The sequence below is a fragment of the Lepidochelys olivacea genome (genome assembly GCF_965140295.1).
Source record: "Lepidochelys olivacea isolate rLepOli2 genome assembly, chromosome: 10".
Taxonomy (NCBI): domain Eukaryota; kingdom Metazoa; phylum Chordata; order Testudines; family Cheloniidae; genus Lepidochelys; species Lepidochelys olivacea.
In genome coordinates, this window is record NC_140420.1 from 9,792,393 (window position 1) to 9,816,540 (window position 24,148).

At 47.6% G+C, this 24,148-nt stretch overlaps 1 protein-coding gene across 9 annotated transcripts in view; it reads left to right on the forward strand.

The window, feature by feature from the left end:
* Positions 1–24,148, forward strand: part of TNRC18 (trinucleotide repeat containing 18) — an 89,605-nt gene that overhangs the window by 61,984 nt on the left and 3,473 nt on the right. For 5 of the 9 annotated variants that reach the window (XM_084642062.1, XM_084642059.1, XM_084642061.1 and 2 more), the window contains 12 exons: positions 1,303–1,575; positions 9,752–9,976; positions 13,188–13,630; positions 14,658–14,822; positions 15,910–16,051; positions 16,998–17,115; positions 17,611–17,686; positions 18,258–18,366; positions 19,493–19,609; positions 20,102–20,266; positions 21,404–22,671; positions 23,524–23,760. In XM_084642062.1, the coding sequence (XP_084498188.1) occupies positions 1,303–1,575; positions 9,752–9,976; positions 13,188–13,630; positions 14,658–14,822; positions 15,910–16,051; positions 16,998–17,115; positions 17,611–17,686; positions 18,258–18,366; positions 19,493–19,609; positions 20,102–20,266; positions 21,404–22,671; positions 23,524–23,760 (3,338 nt within the window). The remainder of the gene's footprint in view (positions 1–1,302; positions 1,576–9,751; positions 9,977–13,187; positions 13,631–14,657; positions 14,823–15,909; positions 16,052–16,997; positions 17,116–17,610; positions 17,687–18,257; positions 18,367–19,492; positions 19,610–20,101; positions 20,267–21,403; positions 22,672–23,523; positions 23,761–24,148) is intronic. The other 4 variants (XM_084642060.1, XM_084642064.1, XM_084642065.1 and 1 more) reach the window with 2 other exon arrangements.

Genomic DNA, 24,148 nt, shown 5'->3' on the forward strand with positions numbered 1-24,148 from the left:
AACTGTCCCCACTATAGCATTCATTACACTTTGGAATTAATGGTGCATTCATGAGTAGGGATGTAACGGTTCAAATCCACTTTTATTGGATCCATTGGGTACCAAATACTTTGTTGCTCCACTCATCAGATACTGTTTGGAAATATTGGACAACATCTCATCATTATGTGCCCATGGGAAAATGTCATCTGTGTAAAAACATAGACACCCAGCCAAAGCAGAGTTTATCACCAAGACTCAGGAAGAACTCCAAAAGCTCTGCCCCCTTTGGTGTCACTCCAACATAGCTCACAATGGAGGCCTCGCTCCAAGTTTTCCACCATGCAGTTTGAACAAAGATTGATCAATCAATCAACCAATCATCAGATGTAGTGTGTGCTATCCCTATCGTTTCCTGCTTCATTATGTCAAAATACCTTCATGGGGCTGGATTCATGTACAAATAAGGATCAGGGCTAGGTATATTCATCACCCTCTAGTACAGACAAATACATCCTGTCTGACTCTTGGCACCAGTGAGTTTTGAATGAATGTATGCACTGGATATTTTTTGTTGTTTTTTACAAAAATCAAACTGGATTTTTATTTGGTGGGGCGTTCCAGGAGCAATTTGGGGGATGAATATATGTGCTTCTCTTGCAGATTTCTTTGCTAAGGAATAGGGATGCCATAGTAAGAATAGCACTAATGAAACCCTTTGTGATTTAAGAAGGTTCCCCTCCCCCAGCTTCCAACATTATGCAGTTGGGCGTTGGCATTTGTCAAAGCCGAATGCTTTAAGAAGGTTGGAGCTTTTCAGAACCCCCTTTGCCCAGCACACAATGAGTCTGCTGTACAGCATACTCTTAATTGGATGAAATTTTGAGAAAAGGCTAGTTCTCACAAATGTAATGAGTTTTCCATTCTGAGATAAATCTAAAATAGCTCAAGACTTGTAGCTTAAAATAAGCAAAGACCTATAAAGTTTGTACTGGACAGTGTGCGCTGACTTCTGAAAGGTCTGTGTAGAGGCCTTGTAAAATGTTTATTATTGTTTTATGTTGGTTCCTGTGTACCAAATCACAAAGTAATGATGGCTTAGGACTGCAATAGGCAGCTAGAATTGAGGTGCATCATCCGAGCCATTGAGGGGAAGCTTGCACAGCATTGGCTCCACACAGCATCTGATCCATTCTGGCAAGCATTTTCAGTCTCTCGTTTTCATGGGCACTGAACTGTCACAAGTTTAAGACAATTTAAAAAAAAAAAAGCCACAAGGAAGTGAATTGACTTAATGTTATTTAAAAACTACTTTGACTGCAGATACGGACTCAGAGGAAGATGATGAATCCCTGAAGGACGAGTGGCCTTTGCAGTCTCCATCCAGCTCCAAAGCGAGGCCACCCAGTCTCTACAGTGTAGGGGCCAAAAAGAGCAGCAAGCAAGGTGGAGGTCTCAAGCCAGCCAAGAGGGGCATGCCTGCCACTAGAACTCTGAAATCTAAACAGGCCGCAAGCAGCAAGCAGCAGTTTTGCTTGCTGCTTCGGGAGACTGGATCTTCATTCAGTGACTCTTCGGAGGACTCATTCGATCAAGGTTACTAGATTATAACAAACACAAAACAAAAACAACACTTATCTTCCATGTTTGCAGAGTGAGAGAGAGAGTGAGAGAGTACATGTGTGAGAGAGAGAGATGGCGACACTGAGGTCAGCCATCTTTGATGGTCAAAGTAGGGGCGGCCATCTTTGTCCTTGGCAGCGTAGGCTGCTTTATCACTTATCATTTATTTTTTATTTTTTTTATACTTGTATCATTGTGATATTATTATTGGCTGGCTCTTTTTAGAGCTTTTATATCGACTGGATTTTAGGCTCCACCTTTCCCCAGCTTTCCTCTTACCCTTCCTCCCTTCTGTTCCCCCCTCCCTCTTTTCCTTGCTGCAGCTGCTGCCACCACCATTTATATTATTTTTTAAAAAAAAATTATATTATTTTATTTGGCCTGGGCCTTGTAGCGGTTTGGAAGGAGCAGTTTGGTTTGGTTTATAATGGGATTCTGTTGTGTGGGTGTGTGACGTGATGTTTGTACTGCGATTTGGTATACCAAGCTTTATTAAACATATTGAGTTCATTTTTAACTAAACCTGTGTACCTTGTCTCTCTTGCTGTGTCTCTTATTAGGCGATTTAGAATGCCGCTTCCACTTCATCCCGCTCTGCCTACCCCTTCCCCCACTCCCACCAAGTAGAACTGGAATTAACATAGTCTTGGGTGCGCTCTATTATTCAAATATCCCTGATAGCATTGGCACTTGCTACGATTTCCAGGATGAAACGAACAGATGTTGTTCTCTCCCCCACCACCGCCCTGCTTTTAATTTCATTTATATTTTGCATAGGTTGTTCATTCTGTTTTTTTCCTAACAGAATCTTTTGAGGCAGACACTAAAATATTAATTATTTATTTCTATTCTTTATCTTTCTGCTTCAAAAGGCTTAGTGTATGGTCTTACAATATTTAAAACTCAAAGTTTATTTATTTTTCTTTTATTTAATATATATATATATATATATATTTACACACACACAGAGCGCACATTTTTAGAGGAAAAAAATCTTTATGGGTTATAAATTTTTCAGATCCTGTACTTTAACCCACAAATGCTCAAGAATGTGGAAATTTAGTGCACTGAATTTGATTCCGCTGGAGGAAAGTTCTCTTCCCCACCCCAACTCCAAAATATTTGGCTTATTGTCTGCCCGCCGTTAGCTGTTAAGTGGGAAAAGAGGTCCCATGAAACTTTTCCTCAAGAGACACAAGGTGGTTTCTCTTTTAGAACACACTCATTAAATAATAATCATGGGGGGCAAAGTCATTTTAGTGAGCCCTGGAATTTTGAAGCTCAACTCCCAAAAGAAGGTAGCTCACCTGTATAGATAAGTGAGGGAAATGTAGTTCCCAGTTGTTAACAGCAAAGTAATAGGGTAAAAGAGTGTTGTAAATTTGATCATAGTGTAGCAAAATCCTTGTAGCCATTAGTTTGTCTCAGAGAGCTGCTGCTTGTTAGGGTTTTGTTTGGGTTTTTTAAGCTTTTGATCTGATTATCCTAACCTCTCCTCTCTTCTCTCCCCTAGACCCACCTTCCCAACAAAAACAAGTTACCCATTTTTAAGAATCAGAACACAACGTAAAAGCTAGAGAACATTAATTCAGTTCTGAAATGAGCTTGCTGATGCATTTAACAAAAAAGAAAACCCATAAGAAAGAACGAATGTTTCAGAGAAGAGACGTTCTATTCCTTAGAGAACCTGAAATGATCCAGTGTTGGTGGATTGCCTTTAAGGGCATGGGCTCTGTGTTTTCCATGAAGAATCGGATTTAGCTTCCATTCAGTTTTACGTCTTTTCCCTCCCCCACCTGCTTCTTAATTTTTTTTTTAATTTTTTAAATTTTTTTTGCTGCTGCTGCTGTTGGAAATTTTGAGGATATCAATCCCTTTTAGACACCAAGTTCTTGAGGTTTATCTACCCAACTTGTTCCAGAAAAAGCAGATAGATAACTTGTCCAGAGACTTAAGAACCCAAACTGGCCGTGGGAATATTTTCAAGCAATTTATCTGTTTAAGATCCTGATTTCAGAGAGGGCAGGGAAATCTGGAATAAGGGTGGGAAGGAAATGGATTTAATTAAAAAAAAAAAAATCATTCGCTGGTGTCATTAGTGGTGGGAAGACAAAATGCAGAACATTGGGGAGGGAAAGGGAAGTTTGGTGGGGGAGGGAGGAGGGATTATTGATTCTGGGTTTCCTGCAAATGAATCTTTTCTCTGAAGCATTTCTTTAAGGGATATTTGGGTAATAGGGTTTCTAATGGCTTTCCCTGATACTAAAACGATTAATAACCTCAGCTTTTCTGGAAGTGCTCGCTTTCTTCTTGCAGCTGCTTGGCCAATCCCTTCACCCCTGACCCCTATCCATGATGCTTTGAATGTCTGTATCGGTCTCTTGCATTTGCTCTCACGCTGCACTAAAGAAGCAAAGTGATTGGCTGGGAGTAGGGCAGACACTGCTCAGCGAGGGGTCACTAACCATGAACCTGAACCTTGACCATTGTTATGTAGGTAGGCAAAATACCTTTTCTTTATGTCATCTGTAAATCTGAGACATTTCGCTGTTAACCCCATTAATAATAACATTTAGACGTTTGCGTTTTCTGGGTTATTTTAATTTGAAGATGATCAATGTCCACTTTGGTTTCTTTGTTATGAAGAATCTTGCAAGGAAGCTTTGCTTGAGTGTGCATGTGTGCTGAGGACTCCAGAAAAGCCTTACAATTGTAAAACTTCCTCATGGAAAATCTTTCTCCCAAGCAAAAGGAAGGACTTAGTAGGCAGGGTGTACCCAATATAGGAAGCTATACCACTTCCTCTAATGGTACTGCCCTTGTCTTAAAGGAATTTCTGGGGCCATGATCTAGAACCCACTGATGTATTACCAAAACAAATCATACCAATTCCTTGGGATCAACTTCAGAGGTAGGTGATTAAATCCCACTGGTTTATTATGGGGTAACTTCTCCAGCTGAGAGAGAAGAATAGGGGGAAAAGGGGATGATTTAAAAAAAAAAATCAGAGGATTGGGAAATGTGGGTCTTTTGGTTCTGGAAAGGTCACAGTATTACCATCTTGATGGCTTGCAAGGTTTTTATCTGGTTGTAGAAAGCTGATCACAGAAAGCTATGGTTTTTCTTTTGCTTTGTTTTTTTAATGGGGGCATTCTTTTTTCTTGGAGAGTAAACAGTGTCACTATATTCTGATTTGAGAAAATCTGACATAGTGAGAAAATCCTCATTTGGTAACAACCATATAAGAACTTTGCAAGCAGTCAAGATGGTAACATGGTGAACTTTCCAGGACCAAAGACCCCCATTTCCCTGTCCTTTATGATTTTTGTTTTCCTTATAAAAAGATCATCTCTCTTTTTTCCTATTCTTCCCTCTCAGCTGGAGAAGTTTTACCCCATAATAAACCAGTGGGATTTAACCACGGGCCTCTGAAGTTGATCTTAAGGAATTGGATAATTTTTTGGTGTTGCAAATTATTTCTGGAGTCAGCAGCAGAACACTGGGAGGGGAAAAAATCTTAAAAGAATGGGAGATTGTGTTTGACAAACTATGTGCAATCTTATGAGAGAAAATTTTAAAAATAATGTCCAGAACTGGACAGCTCAATCCAATCTGAATGTGAAGGACCCAACAGCTGTCTAAAGTCTGCCTGCACTTAGCCTGCTTTGTACGCTGTAGGCCTGCTCGGCGTTATGATAAAACCATGCTATTTTTTTTTCAGTGTGAAATAAATTTTTGTCTAGTTTCACTCCCCTTTCTCCTCTACCCATCCTCTCTACCCTCTTCCAAATCTATCCTGTTACATCAATCTCTGCAAACTAAATAACATAACCAATTTCTGTCCATCATTAACAAAATCTATTCACTTACTGCTCTCCTAACAACAAGAAGCCAGGCTAATATAAATAAATATTAACAAAACCCCACACTAGCTCAGTCATTTTGGAAGACTAAAGAACAAAGAGAGAGTTCAATTTTTCTCTTAAAAAAAAAAAAAAATGTGGACACACAGGCTGAAATTTTGTCCATAAAAGTATTTGGTGGCTCTAGTTTATTTGCCATTGATAGCATTTAAACATAAATTTGTGTGTGTGTATGTGTGCATGTAATATGCATCTGTGTATGTGTGTGTATATATATGTGTACTTAAAAATTGTAGGTAAAGAGTTTTGGTCTTGGGTACATGCCTTTCTTTCCCTTGCAAGTATTGGTTGGTTAATGGTGTTTGAGGAAAAAGTGTAATGTTTTGAAAATGTTTTTTTCTATCTTTAACTAGAGATCACTTCTTTCCAAAATGTTTTAAGGCCCTGATCCTGCAGCAACTTATGTACTTGCTTTACTTTAAGTAGTCCCATTAAGTTCAATGGCAACACTTACACACTTCATGCATGAGAGCAACAAAGCCTAAATGTGCAAGCTACATTAATTTGGCTTCTGTGGGTCACCATAGCAGCATGTATACCCAGACGGCATGCTCAATATTTAATCGTAAACTAACATTTGATTTTAGCTTTGAAGTGTTTGAATTCCGAGAGTAGTTAAAAATACTTCTAATTTTTTCGTGTCCATGAAAAAGTGAGGGGTGAGGGAGTTCGCAGGTTGTGAGAAAGGGACGGATATGTACCGAAGAAATACATTGTATGAATGGTGGGAGTAGGGGAAAGTGATTGATGTTGGTGAAGGCTGTGAACATTTTAAAATGTATTTTCTGTTCTGAAGATTGAGTCTCTAGGGGTAAAATATGGGTGATCTTTTAAAATGCTTTGGGTACATATCTGCCATAGTCTTTCCACTGTACGACAAAATATATTTGAAGGAGATTAAAATAACTGCCAGGTCTATTGTTGTTATATCATGTATTTTCAGTAGCAGGGATAAGGATCAGTTTCGTCATGGCTTTTAAAGCGGTTTTACTTTAGTGCATTTGAAATACGGTAGTTGTTTGAGACATTTTATGGGCTAGCATATGCTAAGTGAATTGTTGGGCTTGCTGAAAGAGGAGCTTAAGCGTGAAATGAAAGGTGTTCCCCGAGCCCAGCAGAACTGCTAGTTTCTTTCTACGATTTCATGCTGGTGGTGGGCATTCTCTCTCCCCTCCTCCTCAACCAGATCTGTACAGCAGAACATGGTGGATTCATCCTAGCTATTCATCCTGCTAGATTCTGTTCGTTTGGGTGCAGCCGGCTTACTTCCTGGTTTATGTGTGGAGGCTTAGCTAGAAGGGTAGTCTGATGGCTGCCATCGTGGACAACTCACTGGAGATCAGAGTGGGGACCTGCAGATTTAAAAGGATGAGCTGCTACAGCTTGAGCTAGAGCTCTCAAGCTGAGTTCCAGATTCATAAGGTATACCAGATTCATATCCTCCACAGAGCAGGCACAGTGGGCCCCTGTGCGGTACACTTACCAGTGGGTTACAATAGCTGTCGGTGGGCGTTTCTTGTCCAGTGCTGAAATATTCTCCACCGCTTCCGCCAGGAAGAGATGTCAGAGCCAAGACTCTGAAACTGATAGCGCGAATGACTTCATTGTAACCACTTGGCAAATAAGTGTGTAAGCAGAACAGGTGCGGCCCCAATAACCAAGCTACTATGCAGTCCATCTGGAAATGGGCTGTGGATCAGGCAGGACAGGCTTTTGGGAATATATTGAAAGATTTCTCCATTTTTCCCAACCCCTTGGGCTAGTAATTCTTCACTGGTTCAGTGCTGTAGATTCAGAGATGAGGTCAGGAGACTACTTTTCATCAGTTTCTGCTTGTGAGTTATCGAACATGTTAAACCCTTGAGGGAAATCCTATATCTTTGACCCTCCCAGGGGTTGTGTAAGAGGGAAAAGGAAGGTAGGCAGGCTATGAAACGAGGCAGGGTCAAACACCAGTCTCCCTAATTTAAGGAAATCCAACAGACGGGGGCGGGCGTCAGCATGACAGCCATTTTAACAGAAATCTCCCCATCACATGGGCCTAAAGTACTAGACTCTGTACAACAGCCAGGGCAAAGCTCTACTATGCTGACAGTATGTAGTATGGAGGGGGGGAAAGGGGCATCTCTAGTTGACGCATCTTTGGTGATCTCTGCTTTTCCTTTATTGCCCATGAAAATATCATGGGATCTGCAGGCTGGCATTTAGTCTGTGGAAACTTTTGCAAGGAGGGCAGGTCTCAGTTGATGAAGAAGAGTTGAGATTGCTAATCAGTGTCAGGATTTATAACTGTGTCCTTCTGCACCATATTAATGGGAAGGTCTCCAATGCAAGTCAACTCGCTGGCTCTCTTTATGCGAGTAACTTTTGTCTCACTGATTTGTATGCATTTTAATTTAAAAGTTGAACTGCAGAGGAATAGAAGTAGTGCCCCTTTCTGCTTGTTTCTGAGGGAGAAATAAAACAAGGAAGTGTTCTTATTTCACCCCCCCTTCACCCCAAAATTCTTTTTGTCTTTACCTCGCGTGGTGTTAATGTCAGAAATATCAGGTCCGGATTTCCCTGTTTTTGCTGGAGGAATGTAGAACTAGTGGGATTTTGACACCACAAGAAATCAGACTGAACAACTGAAAGGGGGAAGGAATTTTTAGTGATGTAAAATTCTTTGGTTTGTTAGTAGCCATTTAACCCTAACTCCTGACACATGCTCTCTCTGTGAAAAATTCAACTGGCACATTCAACTGGTGAGTGACAGAACTCCAGTAAAAACAGGGAAGGCAAAACTTTTCTGGATTCCTGTTGTTTCTAAGGTTATAAAGCAAGTCAAGAGTGGAAACAATAACCTTTTGGGTTTTTTGGGGGTGGGAGGGAGGAGGGGGTAACATTGAGACCATTTTTGTTTATATCATAAAGGGCACAAGTGGAAGGAAAAATGTTTTCCAGTTCACCTTTGAAAGGGGATCGTGGTTTGATTTCTAGGTTGGTAGTCTTTCAGAATGCAAAGACCTTAGCCTATAGACATTAATGGTGCAAATAACATTCCTACTACGGAAGGAAATTGGGCATTCTTGAGGATCCCAGTTCATTTCTCCTTTTAAACTAGGGCTCTTAAATAGGTTTGCCAGATTCATTTTGTTACAATTAACTATACAGAGAGATTCCTTTCTAATCAGTACCTACTGGATCACACATTCAGTAACTAATCGCCCTCAAGCTACTTTACAGACTGACTAGCAAGTATGTGCTACAGGGAAGAGAGTGGTGCATGCTTCTGAGTGTGCAATCCTCTCCTAACTCCCCCCCCAAAACACACCCCATCGAGTAAAGGATCAAAGCAAAATGCCCTCCATTTGTATCAGCCCAGGTGGTCTGTTTGCATAAAGATTTGTCCTGTTAAAGCTGGACTCATGCCCGCCTGCAGCTGATTCTGCATTACTGGGCTGGGCCTGAAGGGGCGTATGTTGAAAGTTTTATGCAGCGTGTTAGTGGAACACTTCTCATGCCCCCATCTGCAAAACAATCTGCTGAAAATATTTCCTCTTAGTAACTGCCATTCTCTTCCCTTATGTCTCTCTCCATCCACAGTTATTTGTCTTAAGCATTCAAATTTCATTGCTCTTAATACCCCCACTCCCATCCCTGCCTCCGTCTTGCCATCTCTGTCTTTGTCTCTGTCTTGCTCTGTGTGTCTCTTCCCTCCCTTCCAGGGCACGTGCTGATTTCTTGTATTCCCCTTCAGTGAAGGAGAGCTCTGTTGCTGTTACAGAGCCATTCCAGTGCAGTCATAAAGCAAAGGATTTTGTTATGAAGAGGGAAAGGCAAAATGTAGTAATAAAATCTGAAAATCTTCGCCTAAGTCTCTCTTTCCCGCTTTTGCCCCATATGGGTTCAGTTGTGGGGGTTTTTTTGTTTGTTTTTTTGTTTTTTTTTGAGCGCACGCTACCATGTGCATCTGTTTGAACAAGGCTGGTATTACCAGGCAAGTCTTAGTAGGTGAGGAGTTGTACGCTCTGTGACTACAAGCACTTTCTTGTTTTCTGTGGCCTAAGGTGTTTAGCTCAGTTTGGGTGGCTCTGCAGCGTAAGAGAGGACGCCGCAGGCTTTCAGTGATAGAAATCCTGGTGCTCTGTTTGCTGGGAAGCTGCAACCTGATGCACCAGGGCTGAAGGATGGACAGTGGAAACCTGATTAGATTTGTAATGGGCTTCCTTTTTTCTGCATGCTAGATTCTAGCTCTGAGGAAGAAGAAGAGGAGGAGGAAGCAGAGGACTATGGGATGGACAGCAACGACAGGCTTTCGTCCCCAGCTCTGGATGAGAGCGGTTTGGGACTGCTAGCGAGGTTTGCTGCTAGTGCTATGCCGAGCCCCATTGTCCCCCCTCCTCTTTCCATCATCCAGCTGGAGGCCAAGCAAAAAGCTAAGAAGAAAGAAGAGCGGCAGAGTCTGATGGGTAAGTCCCATGGGGAGGGGGCTGTTGGGTACAAGATGAAGAGAACTCATGGGAGTGGAGGGTCCCACCTATGCTGAAGGTGTGGGAGGACCTGTTGGCTGAGAAGTATGGGTGGAAATATTGGCTCAAGGTTTTCATTCAGTGATGGCTTCTAAAGAGAGGGAGCAGACCCCCCCCCCAACTCCCCACCCCTGCCTCTCTCCCCCTATTTTAGGCCCATACTGAAGCACCCATGATAATGGGGTTCTCTTACAGGACCACTGCCCCTGGAGAGCTTGGCGGTGGGCTCCTGTCCATCTGGTGGTGGCTGCTGGGCTAGTGTGCCCAGAAGTCATGGCTCTGCAGGGGAGGCACCAGCACAGAGGGATAGCAACCCACTGTGGTCAAGAGTAAGCCTCACGTTGCCTGGCAAAGTGCATCTAGTTGTTTGCTGCTGGTTGCCCGCATCAGTGGCTTTCTTTGGGGCTTCTAAACTGACACTGCCTGGCTTCCCTTTGTTGGGGCCCCAGGATGTGTTGGATTGTCATCCTCTTTCCTCCCCCCACAACTCTGTGCGGAACACACGAGTGAAATGGTGCTACATTCTGACAGCCACTTGCCCCTTTGTGTGACAGTGCAAGGGGGCAGAGGAGGGGAAGCCTGTGTGGCTGTAATTAAGGATGGGTCGGTGAGGTTTCCTGCAGAGTGCGTGTGGCAAGGAGTTGAGTTTGTGCCTGCTGGACAGGCCATGTTACCTCTGCTGTGTGCTGCAGTCTAACCTGATCCACAGTCTACTGAAGTCAATGGAAAGGCTCCTCTTGACTTCCATGGGCTGCGGAGAGCAGGTCTGCAGAGAGCTGGCCCCTGGCGTGACTGTGGGATCGCAATGCAGGGCTGCCCCATTCAGATGCACACATGCTACCCCACTAACTTTTGAGCCCAAAGTGCCACCTCCCTGGGCAAGCAGCAAAGGCAAATGAAGGAAGCCCCATGGTGGTAGCAGACCTTTTAGGCTTTGAAGCAGTGTTTCGCTGCCTGGATAGTGGGTCCTTCAGAGCACAGAGAGTGTGCAAGACTGGTGCGGGACAGAGGGGAAGTTGGAACAAGGAAAAGTTCTGAGCCCCAGTTCACCTCCTCCCTGTTTCCAGGGAAGCTCTGAATGCAGTCAGCATGGGAGCAGCTCACGAATAATAGGGCTGTGTCCCACTAGCCAAAAGCTCTCTCCTCTTCTGCTTTCCCGGTGCTCAGCACAGCCACGAGAACATGTATTGCCTGGAGAGCCTGTCTCCCTGAGCTCTCTCCTGTCACTTTCCTGTTGTGGAGTGTAGTGGGGGGAGAGCCACAAAACGAGAAGGAGGGGGAAAAAAAACTAAAAAGAAAAAAAAATGAAACAAGGCCATTTTATAGATGAGGAAACTGAGACAGAGAAGTTATGTGATTTGTCCAAAGCCATAGAGGGTGTCGTTATCAGACTGGAACTCGGGAGTTCCTTATGCAGTCGTGCGCTCAGATTGCTGGACATGTGTCTCTCTGTCCCTATGTCTGTCTGCTGCAGTCTCTGTCTTCCGCGTTCATCTTTTCCTCCCCATGCTAAAGGTACCCCAGGGTGACATCTTTCTCAGGCTGCCAGCTCTATAAAGGTTCCATTTATAAACTCTTTTATTAATATTTATTAAATTGATAATGGAATTTATGACATGCTTCAGAATGGACAATGATGTCTTCCCTGGGAGCCCCGCTTATTTTAGCACCATTTCCATGCTATATTAGGCTTTTGCCAGCTTGTTCCAGTAGCCTCCTTGTAGAATTTATCACAACTGGTTCTCGTAACCTGTCCCTCTTAAAACCCCGAACGTCTAGAACTTGTCTAATTTGTATTAATAAAAAGGAGGGTTAATATCATTACTATGAATGGATCCTTCATTTCACCCAGTGCCTGCTTTGACTGACTTTGCCTTGCACTCTTCCTAAGCATGTTTGGAATGTCTCATTGAGGGAGAGGGGGAGGCAAAAAATTGTTTTTTAGCTAATGAAGGCTAAAGAGAGTGACTCACGCAAACATGGGTAACTTTGATCCCAATTTCATGCCTTGGAGCATCTTCATTCATTGTTTGTGTGTTTGTCAGAGAAGGAGAACTGGGGGAACTGATGACACTTCACTGGGAACTAGAGGTAGGGGTGAACTGTTTGTGTCAGGATGGGGAGGAACGGTAGTCTCAAGGTTAGGATGTTATCTCAGGACTCTGGAAACCTGGGGTCAATTCCCTGCTCTGCCACAGCCTTCCTGTGTGACCCTGAGCCAGTCACCATAGTGTCTCCATGCCTCAGTTCCCCATCTGTATAGTGTGGGTAATAGCACTGCCTTATGTCACAGGAGGATGAATGCCTCAAAGATTGTGAGGTGCTCGGATACTGCCATAATGGGGGCCAGAAAGGACCCCAGCCAGATCGTGTCTCAGGTCTCTGCTGTGGTACAGGGAAGAGGACAGCGGGAGGGGATTTCCATTTGCTAAGTGCAAGAGATCATTTACCTCTTCCGAATTTTACAGTGACTACTCGAGCCAATAAAAGGACCCCTCTGCTCTCACTGGCCAATCAGAAAACATCACTTGAAGCTGGGGGTTTTTAATTAATAAAACATTTCATCCTAACCCAACATAGCCAAGTGGATCTGTGTGAGGAGCCCGGCCATTAAGGGAGTCAGCCTTTGCCCCGCCGGAGGAGTTTCTGTTTTCTGTCAGCCACCAAACGCTTTCATACTGAGCCCTGTCTGTAACTTGTTAAAATGAGTGCAGGCTTTTCTGTGACTGAGAGGAGAAGTTAGGGGGTGGTGAGGCATACCCCACAGGCAGCAGGCTGGGAAACGTGGATTGATGTGGCTCTTGGGAGGTAAGGAAGGGGGAAGTGATGGGAATGGTCATTAATTCTGAGCGATGCTGCATTGGTGGGCGCGGTGGGGGTTGTTCCTTACTCTTCGCTGCTCACAGTGTTCTCAGGAGGAACGACTGGAGAAGGAGAGATCTCCTCTTGCCCCCCTGCCCCCTCTTGGGAGTTCACTTCTATTTCCTGGTGTGGCTCCGTGCAATGAACTAGGGTGGATTTTCTTGGGGGTTTTTGGCCATGCTCTGCGGAGCAAGTGTAAAGTCTGGCATCAAAGCCAGAGGATGCTGGGTCAGACACAGCCCACCCTTACTGAAGTGGTGCGTTGATGGTTCTACCCCCTTGTGTTTAGGAACGGAGTTTGAATACACCGACTCGGAGAGTGAGATAAAGATCCGGAAGAAATCTCCCCCTGGGCTGCTGCGTGGGAAAAAGGGGCTGATGGAACAAGGCAGCGCCACCCCTGTCCAGGCACCCAGCAACATGGACCCCAGCCCCGGGAGTGCTGACAAAGCCAAAATGGGGGCAGAGAAAGGCCGGAAGCTGAAAAAATTCAAGCCCACCAAGGACCTGAGCTTCGAGTTCGGGCTGGAGGCGAGTGACGACGACTTGTGGAACAGGCGCCGGAGTGAGCGCATCTTCCTCCACGACGCCAGCACTTCCTCGTCCGTGCCAACGCCCAGCACGCCTACGAGCTCCACCCCTGTTTCCAAGCCCAGCCGCTGCGGGAAGGGGGCGCCGCTGAGTCCCAAAAAGGAGGGGAGCAAAGGGAAGGAAAGGAAAGAGCTGAGCAAGGTAGGAGCTGCTTTGCTGGGGTGGGCATAGAGCCGGGGGCATGACTGACTTGCAGAGGAGTGGGGCTGGGAGGTTAATCCTGTTGATCCAGGCACTTGGAAAGAGGTGAGTTCAGTGGCCGTCTCATCTCAGCAGCTGGTTGCTGCTGCATGGAAACACCCTCCCCACCGCCCATCAAGGAGCTTCCTTTATCCGCTACTGCCCAGTTTAATGCTGCAGCAGGCTAGCTGCTCTTGCCTGACTATATACCGGACCTTGGTTTAGGGATTCTGGGGGAGGTCCTGTCCCTGCTGAAGTGGTGGTAAAACTCTTGTTGACTTCAGTGGGGAAGGAAGTAACCCCCAGGCTAGCCATGCAATCCTTTCTCTGTCCCATTGTAAGACTGGGAACTGGAAAATTCGCTTTGTCTCCACCACGGAAACCCTGTACTGCAGTCAGAGGGAAAACTCCTGTCTCACCCCCAAAATCTCCCCCGGTCTGGTCCCCTCTGCTTCTCTCGCCCATCACGTGGCCTTTGAGGCGCTTTGCCTTTAGCACAGTGACATCCTCGATCCTCACGTTCTCTGGGAATAGTAGTGATCCCTTCCCAATCACGTGCTAACCAGTTTGCTGAGGCATTAGGTTCCTTGGGCTCCAATTTGGCCCGTTCACCAGTTACTGGGGAGATTGGATTATGGGAAGAATTAGACAAGTTGGGACACGACATCAGCTAGGGTTCTTTTCCAGCAGTTCTGGAGGAAGAATTGGTCAGCGGAAGGTGCTGGCTGGGATAATGAAAAGCTCTCTCTGGAATGTGGATGCTGAACCCAGAGTGCCAGAGAGGCAGTGAGAGCCTCGATACAGTGCAAGAGTCTGACAAGCTGTCCACTTGGGCTCTGCCCCATCGTGGCTGGAGTCTTTCCTCGTAGCTCTGTTTGAATACTAACTGCTGCGCTCCCCTTTGCTCCATCTTTCCTCTGTAACTGCCTAGTGAGCGTTACTGATCAAACCTTTTTATGGGTGGGGGTTGTTTTGTATTTGCTTTTAGCAGAGGAAGAAGGGTAAAGAGGCCCCTTGCTGCTCCTCCTCCTCTACCATGTCTCCCCCTGGCATCTCCAGCTCCCCCTCTGATGCCCGGGTCAGCCTGGCCAACTCCCTGAGCTCCAACAAGAAGAGTAAAGCCAAGGTGAAAGCAAAGGAGGTGAAGAAAGAGGTGAGGGTTGACTCCACAGATTGAAGTCAGGTTGTAGCAAGACAGCTGGGTCTTTGCTTCCTTCCTACCATATCACATTGTGAGGGGGGAAGACAGACAGACAGACACATCCTTTTGGAAGCTGGGACATTGGTAGCACTATAAAGTGTTCTCGCTAATGAGACTGGAGGAAGGGTTGTACAGAAACACCCCTACGGGCAAGACAAACTTTATTTCTTTTAAGTTCTCCTCTTGTCAGGAATCCTAAAGTCTCAGATGAATGTAGAAGACTAGTCACCATCTATTGACTCTTCTAGGGCCTGAGGGAAGGTACATCCAGGTGACAGTTCAGGGAGCTCAGGACTTGCCAATCAAATTCCACTTGTACCCCAGAAGAACGTGGCCCTGTTAGGGCACCATTGAGGGGTGTTGCTGGACCAGTGGGCAGGAGTTCAAGACTCCTTGAATGGGAGGGGTGACTGAACTGCCACCTTGGAGTCCCTCCTCACCAGTTCCAGGTTATAAGAGACACCGTCAGATTCTGCCACAGCAGCCGAAACACCATGCTTTCCGTTTCTCATCACAAGTATCGCAGGCCAGTCCGACGGCTGTCTGGTTCTATTCTGACAGACCTGGCACATCACCATTTCTTTTAATGTCCAGGCAGGTCAAGAAATGCAGCTAGAATGTATGAAAGGGCTCTCGGAGCCCTCATTCAGCTGACGACAGAAGTGGGGGATAAACATAGCAAATAAAGCAAGGAACTCCGTGAGCTACCAAAAGGCAACTGTCACTTTGGGTACGGCATTGGCAGGGCCTGCTTACTGCAGTGGTTCACACTGAGGCGGTCTGCATCCTAATAGCATTATGTCCTGGATGGCCAGGTTACTTACCCCGGGAGGGAGAATGGCTGGTGTACAGTTGGGGCTGGTGCAGGGATGTTGCATTTTGGCCTCCTGACATGGAACCTTCCCTGTTTAATGGGGGTCACTTAGAAAGGAAACTGCAGAGCTGGGGAAGGAGGGTTTTAAAAACGGCTCCTAAGCCCTGAGGCTCGATACCAGATGTGGCCGAGGTTTCTGATGGGCTCTTTTGTTTCCTTCTCCAGAACCGAGGGAAGGGCGGCGCAGTTAGCAAGCTGATGGAAAGCATGGCAGCCGAAGAGGACTTTGAGCCCAATCAAGACAGTAGCTTCTCTGAGGACGAGAATCTCCCCCTGAGCATGCTTGTAGAGCGGGCGCCTACCCCAGGTGAGAGCCGGAGGCTGTAGCTGTCGGGGGTGGGGAAGCTTTTCTAAACGCGCCTGGTGTTTTGGCAGCAATGGATGGGAGAGTTGGATGAGCTTTTCCCAGCTGGATAAAGAGCAGCCTGCCCAGTGTTATACAGGGGATGCTGCTCCACTCTGATGAGGAACACAGCTCTCATTCGGTGCGCCCCGAGTCCCCCACAGGTCGGACCTGCCTTGCCCAGCAGTCGCAGGAGAGCTCCGTCAGTCACTGCGGCAGGCTGTGCTTACAAGCAGTTGGAGAAAAGGACTGGGTCCCAGGAGGGCGCTGAGTTCTAATCCCCGTTTGAACCACTGACTAGTATTTTGACCACCAGCAAGTCCCTTGATCTTCCTTGTGCCTCAGTCCGTGCAGCTGCAAAGCCGGCCCAATAGCAGGGCTGCTTGGAGACTCAGGCAGGGTCTCTGCTCTGCGTTCACCTGGGAATGAGATGATGATAATGCAAACCCCTCTCTTGGGTTATCTGCCTTCACCTGACTAGAGCCCAGGGATGGCTGGTTTTGTTCCGTGTGTTAGCCCCGACTTAGGATCCATGAGCCTCACAAGGGTCACTGCCAATAAAGAGCTGCCCACTTATTCCTTTAAAGCACCCCTACGGGTTTCTAGGTAAAGACCAATCTCTATGAGGTGCTGGGTTTTGGCTGGCCTATTGGTGTTATTACTGTATTACCAAAGTGCCTAGGGGCCCGCTGAGAATAGGGGCCCATTGCGCTTGGAGCTGTACAAAGAAAGACCGCCCTTGCCCCAAACAGCTGACAGTCTAACTGAGGCCAGTGGGAGTGGCGGGTCTTGTTGAAAGCTGTGCAGTGGCCTATCCTGGTTCTTATGGACCCTCATCTCGTGGGATCTGCCCCTTTCTGTTGTGTTGAATGGAGCCGCTAACTCCCTGTCTCACTCCATGGTCCTCCAGCCCCCCGCTCCTGTATCATTGACAAAGATGAACTGAAGGACGGGCTGCGTGTCCTCATTCCCATGGATGACAAGCTGCTCTATGCCGGACACGTGAAGACCGTGCACTCACCTGACATGTGAGTAAAATGGCAGCCTCTCCCTGATGAGCACTGCTATGGCGGGGGGTAGCGCATGCTTTGGGGGCTCCCAGGGGGTGCATGGACGCACAGTATTGCTGCCCTGTCCTTCGTGCACAGCTCCACCAGAGACCCAGCGGGGTCTGCTCAGTGCTTTCTCGGACCTGGTCTGTGACCCAGCACAGCTGGATACTGGTGAGATGCAGATGTTTCTTGAGAGCTGCAAAGCTGGGGGCAGTAGCTGTGTTTGGCTGGGAGGAGGAATTTACCATAATGAGCTATCCTAGTTTACGAGTGAATTCCTCAGCTGGAAGAATGAAGCCTCCCATTAAACAGCCTTGGCTAAACTGCGGTTTTTGAGGTGGAAGATGATAGGGCTTGGAGAAGGTAGGATTTGGGGAAGGAACTAAGCCCAGAGAAGGGTTATTGGGGCACAGTGGGTCCTTCTTGTTGAGCTTTGATACCTTGTGATGCCGTGGGGTCTTGTGTTTTCAGATACCGAGTCGTGGTGGAAGGGGAGAGGGGAAATCGTCCCCATATCTACTGTCTGGAGCAGCTTCTGCAGGAAGCAGTAAGTTGGGCCATTTTACTCTCCACACGTGCAACGTGACTTTCGTATCAGGGATGGGGGAGGCAAAAGGAAAATCCCTCCTTGTCCCGTGGGTAGTTGCGGGTTGCAGTGGTGCCCCCAAATCCTGCCCCGGGTGCCCCATCAACATGAAGCAGGTGTCAGACAGATTGCTTTGCATGCCTCGGCAAATGTAATTCCCTTCCTGGCATTGTGGATTCAGCTTCCCATCGCTGGCATTGGGCGAACACACACCAGGGCCAAGGGCTTAACCCTGTCCTGCCAGGGACTGTAGGACTTTGAGTCTTCGGTGCCGTACTGCATTGTATCACGGGGAGGAATGTGACCCTTTCCTACAGAGGTCGCCCCTCTCCTGTTCTGCAGCCTTCAGCAGAGGCACCTTTGAATCCTGGGGGAGGAGGAAGTCCAGCTGGGCCTGGCTCAGTCTGAAGTCCTCCCTGGGGAGGTCTCGGCAGTGTCTGTTGACAGCCAGTCTCCTGAAACACTAGTGTGGAGGACAGAAGATCATGGAGGCCTCAGGCGGGTTAGTAAGTCACTGTCCCACCCCAAACAGATTATTGATGTGAAGCCGCCCTCCGTGAGATTCCTGCCTGAAGGAACAAGAATTGCCGCCTACTGGAGTCAGCAGTACCGCTGCCTCTACCCAGGGACCGTGGTGAGAGGTAAGAGCATATCATGGCTGTCTCTTACACTCACAAACCAGGGGTGTCTTAGCACAAAACTTCAGGAGAATCAGTGGAATAGTACAGTGCAGCCCCAAAGCCTGTAGTGATAGCCCTGCCAGGCCAGATTCCTTACTTGGAGTAGTGTCTGACTCTGCAAAGAGCCCCATTGTGGTATGTAATCATCACAAGCTGCCTTGCGGGCCAATATTACTGTTCACTTATGCTAGGATTTTTGCAGAGGCCTAAGGGAATTAGGTGCTTAAGTACCATTGAAATTCAACAGAAGTCTGGGAGACGGGGGATAAACAATTTCAAAAGCCCATAAGTGAGATAGGAGCCTAAGTCCAGCTGACTTTCAATGGGGCGTAGGTGCCTAAGTCACATAGGTGCTTTTGAAAATTGTACTCTGAGTGCCTGACTCCATTCAGCCTCTTTGGAAATCATAGCTGTAAAAAGTGCCTGGAAAGAGAGCAGTAGGAAGGGCTGTGAGCTGACTGCAAAGCACTTCCTGCTTCCCCACAATGCCCTGGTCACGGGGTTTAATGTTGACTGGCCTGGAAAGTGGCCATAAGCTTTGAAAAAGCTTCCAGTTGGGATGTGGCCCTTGGAGTGCAAGATGCACGAGCTGAAGAGAGCATCAGAGGGCATTGCACATGACTAACATACTGGGGAGACTGATACCAGCAGAGAGGGATGAAACAGCGATTCTTTATCTGGGAGGGAAGATGAATAAGTGGCGGCCTATGGTAGCCGAGGGCGGTTATAAAATCCAGTCAGAGATGGATCTGAGGCTATTGGACAGGCCTCCTAACGAAGGGACATCAGTGCAAATGAAGAGTGAATAGGTGTGAGAAGAGATGGAATGGAATTGTGGGGTGGAGTCATGTGGTTAAACTATTGGGATGATTCTGTTGAAAGGGCAGTTTTGCGCTTGAGGGCGGGGCGTGTAATTGCATCACAGGCTGCCCCAAATGGGTCTGGCTTAATAGTAGGTTCTGAAACTGGCCCTGCCGCCAACAGTCATAACTTCCAAGTGCCAGGGTCTGGCCCATTTCTACTCTACTGCTCCAGCTGTGTGTGTTCCCAGTCCTCTCTTTTTAATCTCTTTCCCCTCAAACCACAGGGGCCCTTGATCTGGAGGAGGATGGGGATCTGATAACGGTGGAATTTGATGATGGGGACACTGGCCGGATCCCCTTGTCTCATATTCGGCTTCTACCACCTGACTACAAGATCCAGTGTAAGTCTGGACTCCTGAATTGGGTTCTTGTGTGAGGTTTCCTCCAGAGCCCTGGTCTTTTTGCCCATGAGACACTAGAAGTCTCCTTTTAAACCTGCTCAAAAGGGAGACTTCCCATGTTAGGGAACTATCCCGTAAGATTCCAGGGATAATTCACAACTGTTTTTGTTCCAGGATTGTGTCCTAAGCTATGCGGATCAGGACTGAGTTTTCTAGGGCTGGGGTGTTGGGAGGAGAACCCATCTGGGAGTGTTGGGGTGAATCCATGTCTGCTCTGCGTTAGTAGGTGTCAATTTCCCAGTAGCACTTAATGTGCATCCCTCATAGGCATTGTGTGGTGCCAGCAAAAATCTGGGCACAGCAACCAGCTCCTGTGTAATGGCTGCTGCTGAAAATTCAGACTTGCAGGTTTGGCATGGTGTGGTTCTGTTGGGTTCTATTAGTGGGCAGCCGTACACCAGGATTCCTCATCTGTGTGACTCGATGTTACAGGTGCGGAGCCCTCCCCCGCCCTCTTGGTACCCAGTACCAAGCGCCGCAGCCGGAAGTCCAGCAAGGATGCTGGGGAAGGAAAAGAGGGTGGTGCACTAGGGTCAGAGGAGCCAGTGGCCAAGGGCAAAGGTCGTGGGAGAAAGCCAAGCGTCAAGCTGAAAGCTGGTATGTTGATTCTCGTGCAATTCAGTGAGTCCTTGTGCCAACTGTTTCATCCTGTAATGTAGCATTCCTTTTCCTAGAGTAGCGTCCCTTTGCCTAGGTGGTGCTGCAACACTAGTGCAGGTCTGCATCTGGTCTTTGCTGCTAAACTTCCGAATCTTCATCCTTCCCTAGAAGACGGCTTCCATCCAGCACTGTAACCCAATGCTCAGGAAAAGTATTGAGCAGCTGCTGAGTTTCTCACCGTCTTGCAGGCGTTTGTTCGTGGGATTTGGTTGGGTTAGAGAGCTAGTTATTTAGCGGCTGGGGTTATTGAATTCAGTGCTGTAAACAAGATTTGGAAACTCCGCTCCGTTTTCTCAGCGGGGCATCTGTGGGCATGAGCCTCCGCCAGGAGTTGCAGACACATTGGGAGGCTGCTCCCTTTCCTAGCTGCATCTGTAGGGAGGTGGAACAGCTGCAATGGCTGAGCTTGCAGAGGAGGGAAAGGAGCTCCCTGTGGATGCAGCGCTCTGCCTGGAGCTAGGAAAGCCAGCAGCCTCCCACTGTGTCTGCAACTTGTGGCTGAGGTGAGGCCTGCTGTAGCCTCCAGAGGCTAAGGCTGCCCTCTCAGCACTGCTCACAGGCCACAGCTAGCAGGAGAAGTGTCATGAGGTTGGCTCATGCTAAGGCCCCCTTGGTAGTCTATTATACTACTGAATGAGCCACCATCTGACCATGTATTTTAAGGCACGGTATCTGGGCAGCAGTAAGTATAGCATAGATTGGAGAAATCTAGATTGTGCTTTCTTAGCTTGGTTTGCGATAGCGGAAATTCATAGTGCGCCCTCTTTATAGTGGTCAGCAGTTCATTGGTGTTAGCCTCAGACATACCGGCCTGTATTATTTATTAAGTACTCAAAAAGGGCCTTGCTAAGGTGGTCACTGGGTGGAGTGAATAGTTTGGTAAAAAAGCAAACCATGAAGGAACAGGAGAAATCTTTAAATCCCCCTCCCCACCCAGGGCCTCAGCTCCTGGGTTATGTGCAGAGAATATTCAGCAACTATTGTGACTTGAGGGAGTCCATCCCGGCATACAGAAAATGTCATATGGGTGATAATTTGCATCTCTCAGTCTATCTGCTTTCTGTTCCTTTCCAGAAGAAGCAGTCCTGCCGGAAGAGACAGACCAGGGAGATTGTTCAGCAAACATCCCTTCTGCTCCAGAGAAGACCGTCTGCCTCGGCAAGCAAAGTGTGAAGGGGTCAAGGAAAAGCCAGCAGAATCCAGCAGGAGGATCTCCCCCACCTGCAGAGGAAAAACGGAATAAAGCTGGCAAAATGAAGATCTCTGCTAAACTTCATAGCCCACCTCCGCCTTCTTTTCAGCCTCCTGCATTCAGCAATGTTCTTGGAACGGAATCCTACAGTGAGCTCCCAGGGGCGCTGGGATCCTTCAGTTCCAACGACAACCCCTCTGGGAAAACCAAAGCCAAGAAGGGAAGGCCTGCTGAGGAGTCGCAGGAGTTTGGTTCGGCAGCCAAGGCTCAGAGAAAGCAATTGGACAATGAAATCCTCATCAAGCTGGACCACGAAGGAGTGATGTCTCCAAAGACCAAGAAAACAAAGGAGGCCATGAGGATGCTGGAGGGGTCAAACCTGACCAGCAGGAGGGATGGCAAGAGTGTCCTGGGGCTGGGCTACCCCGCTGCGTTGGGCAGTGAAGCCAAGCAGAAATCGTCAAGGGCTAAAGCAGCAGAGGGGGAATCTTTGGCTTCTAATTTTGGAGGCAAGGATCAAGAAGTCAAAACCACCCCAGCGACGGCTGTGGAGGAGACTGAAAGCAACAGCAGCGGTAGCAGCTCAGAGTCTGAGGGCGAAGAGGAAGCTGAGAAGAATGGAGGTGAAGCTCAGGACAGCAGCTCAACCAGCTCCAGAGCTTCAACCCCTCTGTCTTCATCTAATTCCTCCTCCTCCTCCTCTTCCAGCAGTAGCAGCTCTTCTTCGTCCTCCTCCTCATCCTCGTCATCAGCATCCTCCACCTCATCTTCCTCAAGCTCCAGTTCCTCCTCCTCTTCCACCACGGACGAAGACTCCTCTTGTAGCTCAGATGAGGAGGCGGCTGATGCCCAGCCAAGCTCCTCAGTCCAGCAGGCTCTCCCTCCGAAGCAGACCAAGCAGGCAGGAAAATCCCGTGTGTCTTCTCACCCTCAAGGCCAGAAGCCGCTGCCGCCGCAGCAACAACAGCCGCAGCAGAAGCAACCGCAGAGCAGCAACAAGAGCAGGCCCAAAAAGCGGGAGGGGATCCATCTGCCCACCACCAAGGAGCTTGCCAAACGGCAGCGGCTGCCTTCGGTCGAAAACAGACCCAAGATTGCTGCCTTCCTCCCTGCACGGCAGCTTTGGAAGTGGTTTGGCAAACCCACCCAGGTGAGCGCGGCCCTATGGCTTGTTCTTTTGGCTCGTGACCTCTGTGTTTTTATAATCCCCATCACCTTTCTACTCTGCCTCCTCTCCTGCCAAGCCAGCAGTTTCATCCCCACCCTCTTCCTGGCTGGCGAAGGCATCCCCTGGTGGTGAGTTTTGGTGCATTCCCAGCTTGGTTTGTTACCGGGGTTACTCCAGGCAGGCAGGCAGGCAGGAAGATCAAAAACATTTCAGGCAGATTTACAGCAGACATCTGGAAAGATCCTCCAGCAGCAGCTGCAGTGCATCTGTTGGGACTGTCCGGCCCCTCTGTCTGTGAGCATTGGCTCCTCGCTGTACTGAAACCATAAACAGATACACTATCTTTTGGTGTGTTGAGGCCTTTAAGTTTGGCGCTGTTGGCTTGTTTCTGGGGGAGTGGACACCCCACTGAAATCAGGTCACTATATACTCCCCACTCCCTTCTCACTAAGGGGCTCTCCGATCATCCTTTAACCATTCGCTTTCTTTTGTGACGTTTGCCGCTGTGTCACTTGCACTCTGGCCAGGAAAGGATAAATGTCTGCCAACATTGCTGTTCTCTTTGTTGGCCAGCAGGGGGTGATTAAAAGGGGGCAACTCGGTGTCTTTTCCAAGGTAACATGCCTCGTCTGGACCCACTCACTGTAGAGGTGTCCTTGGGTTGCTTTGCCATACCATTGGACTGACCCAACAAGAAAGCATAACTGCTAGTGCTCTAATTATTCGTAGTGGGATGCAGGCAGGGAGCGCAAGCTATCCCAGAGTGAGGGGATGAATGAGACTGGTTGGTACCTAATATTCTGTTCACTCAGCTTTGCGCTCCTAATTTCACAGAGACGAGGAATGAAAGGGAAGGCCAGGAAGCTGTTCTACAAGGCCATTGTCCGTGGCAAGGAGATCATCCGGATTGGAGACTGCGCGGTCTTCTTATCAGCTGGCCGGCCCAACCTACCCTACATTGGCCGGATCCAGAGCATGTGGGAGTCCTGGGGGAACAACATGGTAGTCAGGGTCAAGTGGTTTTACCACCCAGAAGAAACCAACCCTGGAAAAAAGCTCAATGAAGGCAAGGTATGTCAACCCAACACTGCCCACCCTGTTTAATGGCCACGCTGCAAAGCTTTCCTCACACCTTCATCCTGTCGGGGATGGGGTGACTCATAGGTTTTTTACTAAGTGCAAAATATAATTTGTGACCAGCAAAAGGTGAACATGGAGATTCTGTGCGATCAAAGTCGTTGGTGGATTGACGTACCTGGGGTTTCTAAAGCCACTTGAGAGGGAGAAGTGTTTTTTATACTTATAAGACACAACTTGGAAACACAACGAGCCACCTTTCGCATGAGTCCATCAAACTTCTGTTTGTCCCTGGGATGCACAGAGCAAAGTGATATATTCCTGCCGTCTGGCATGTGAAGGATGAGAGGAAGCCCTCGGTGTACGGGAAGGCTGTGTGGGC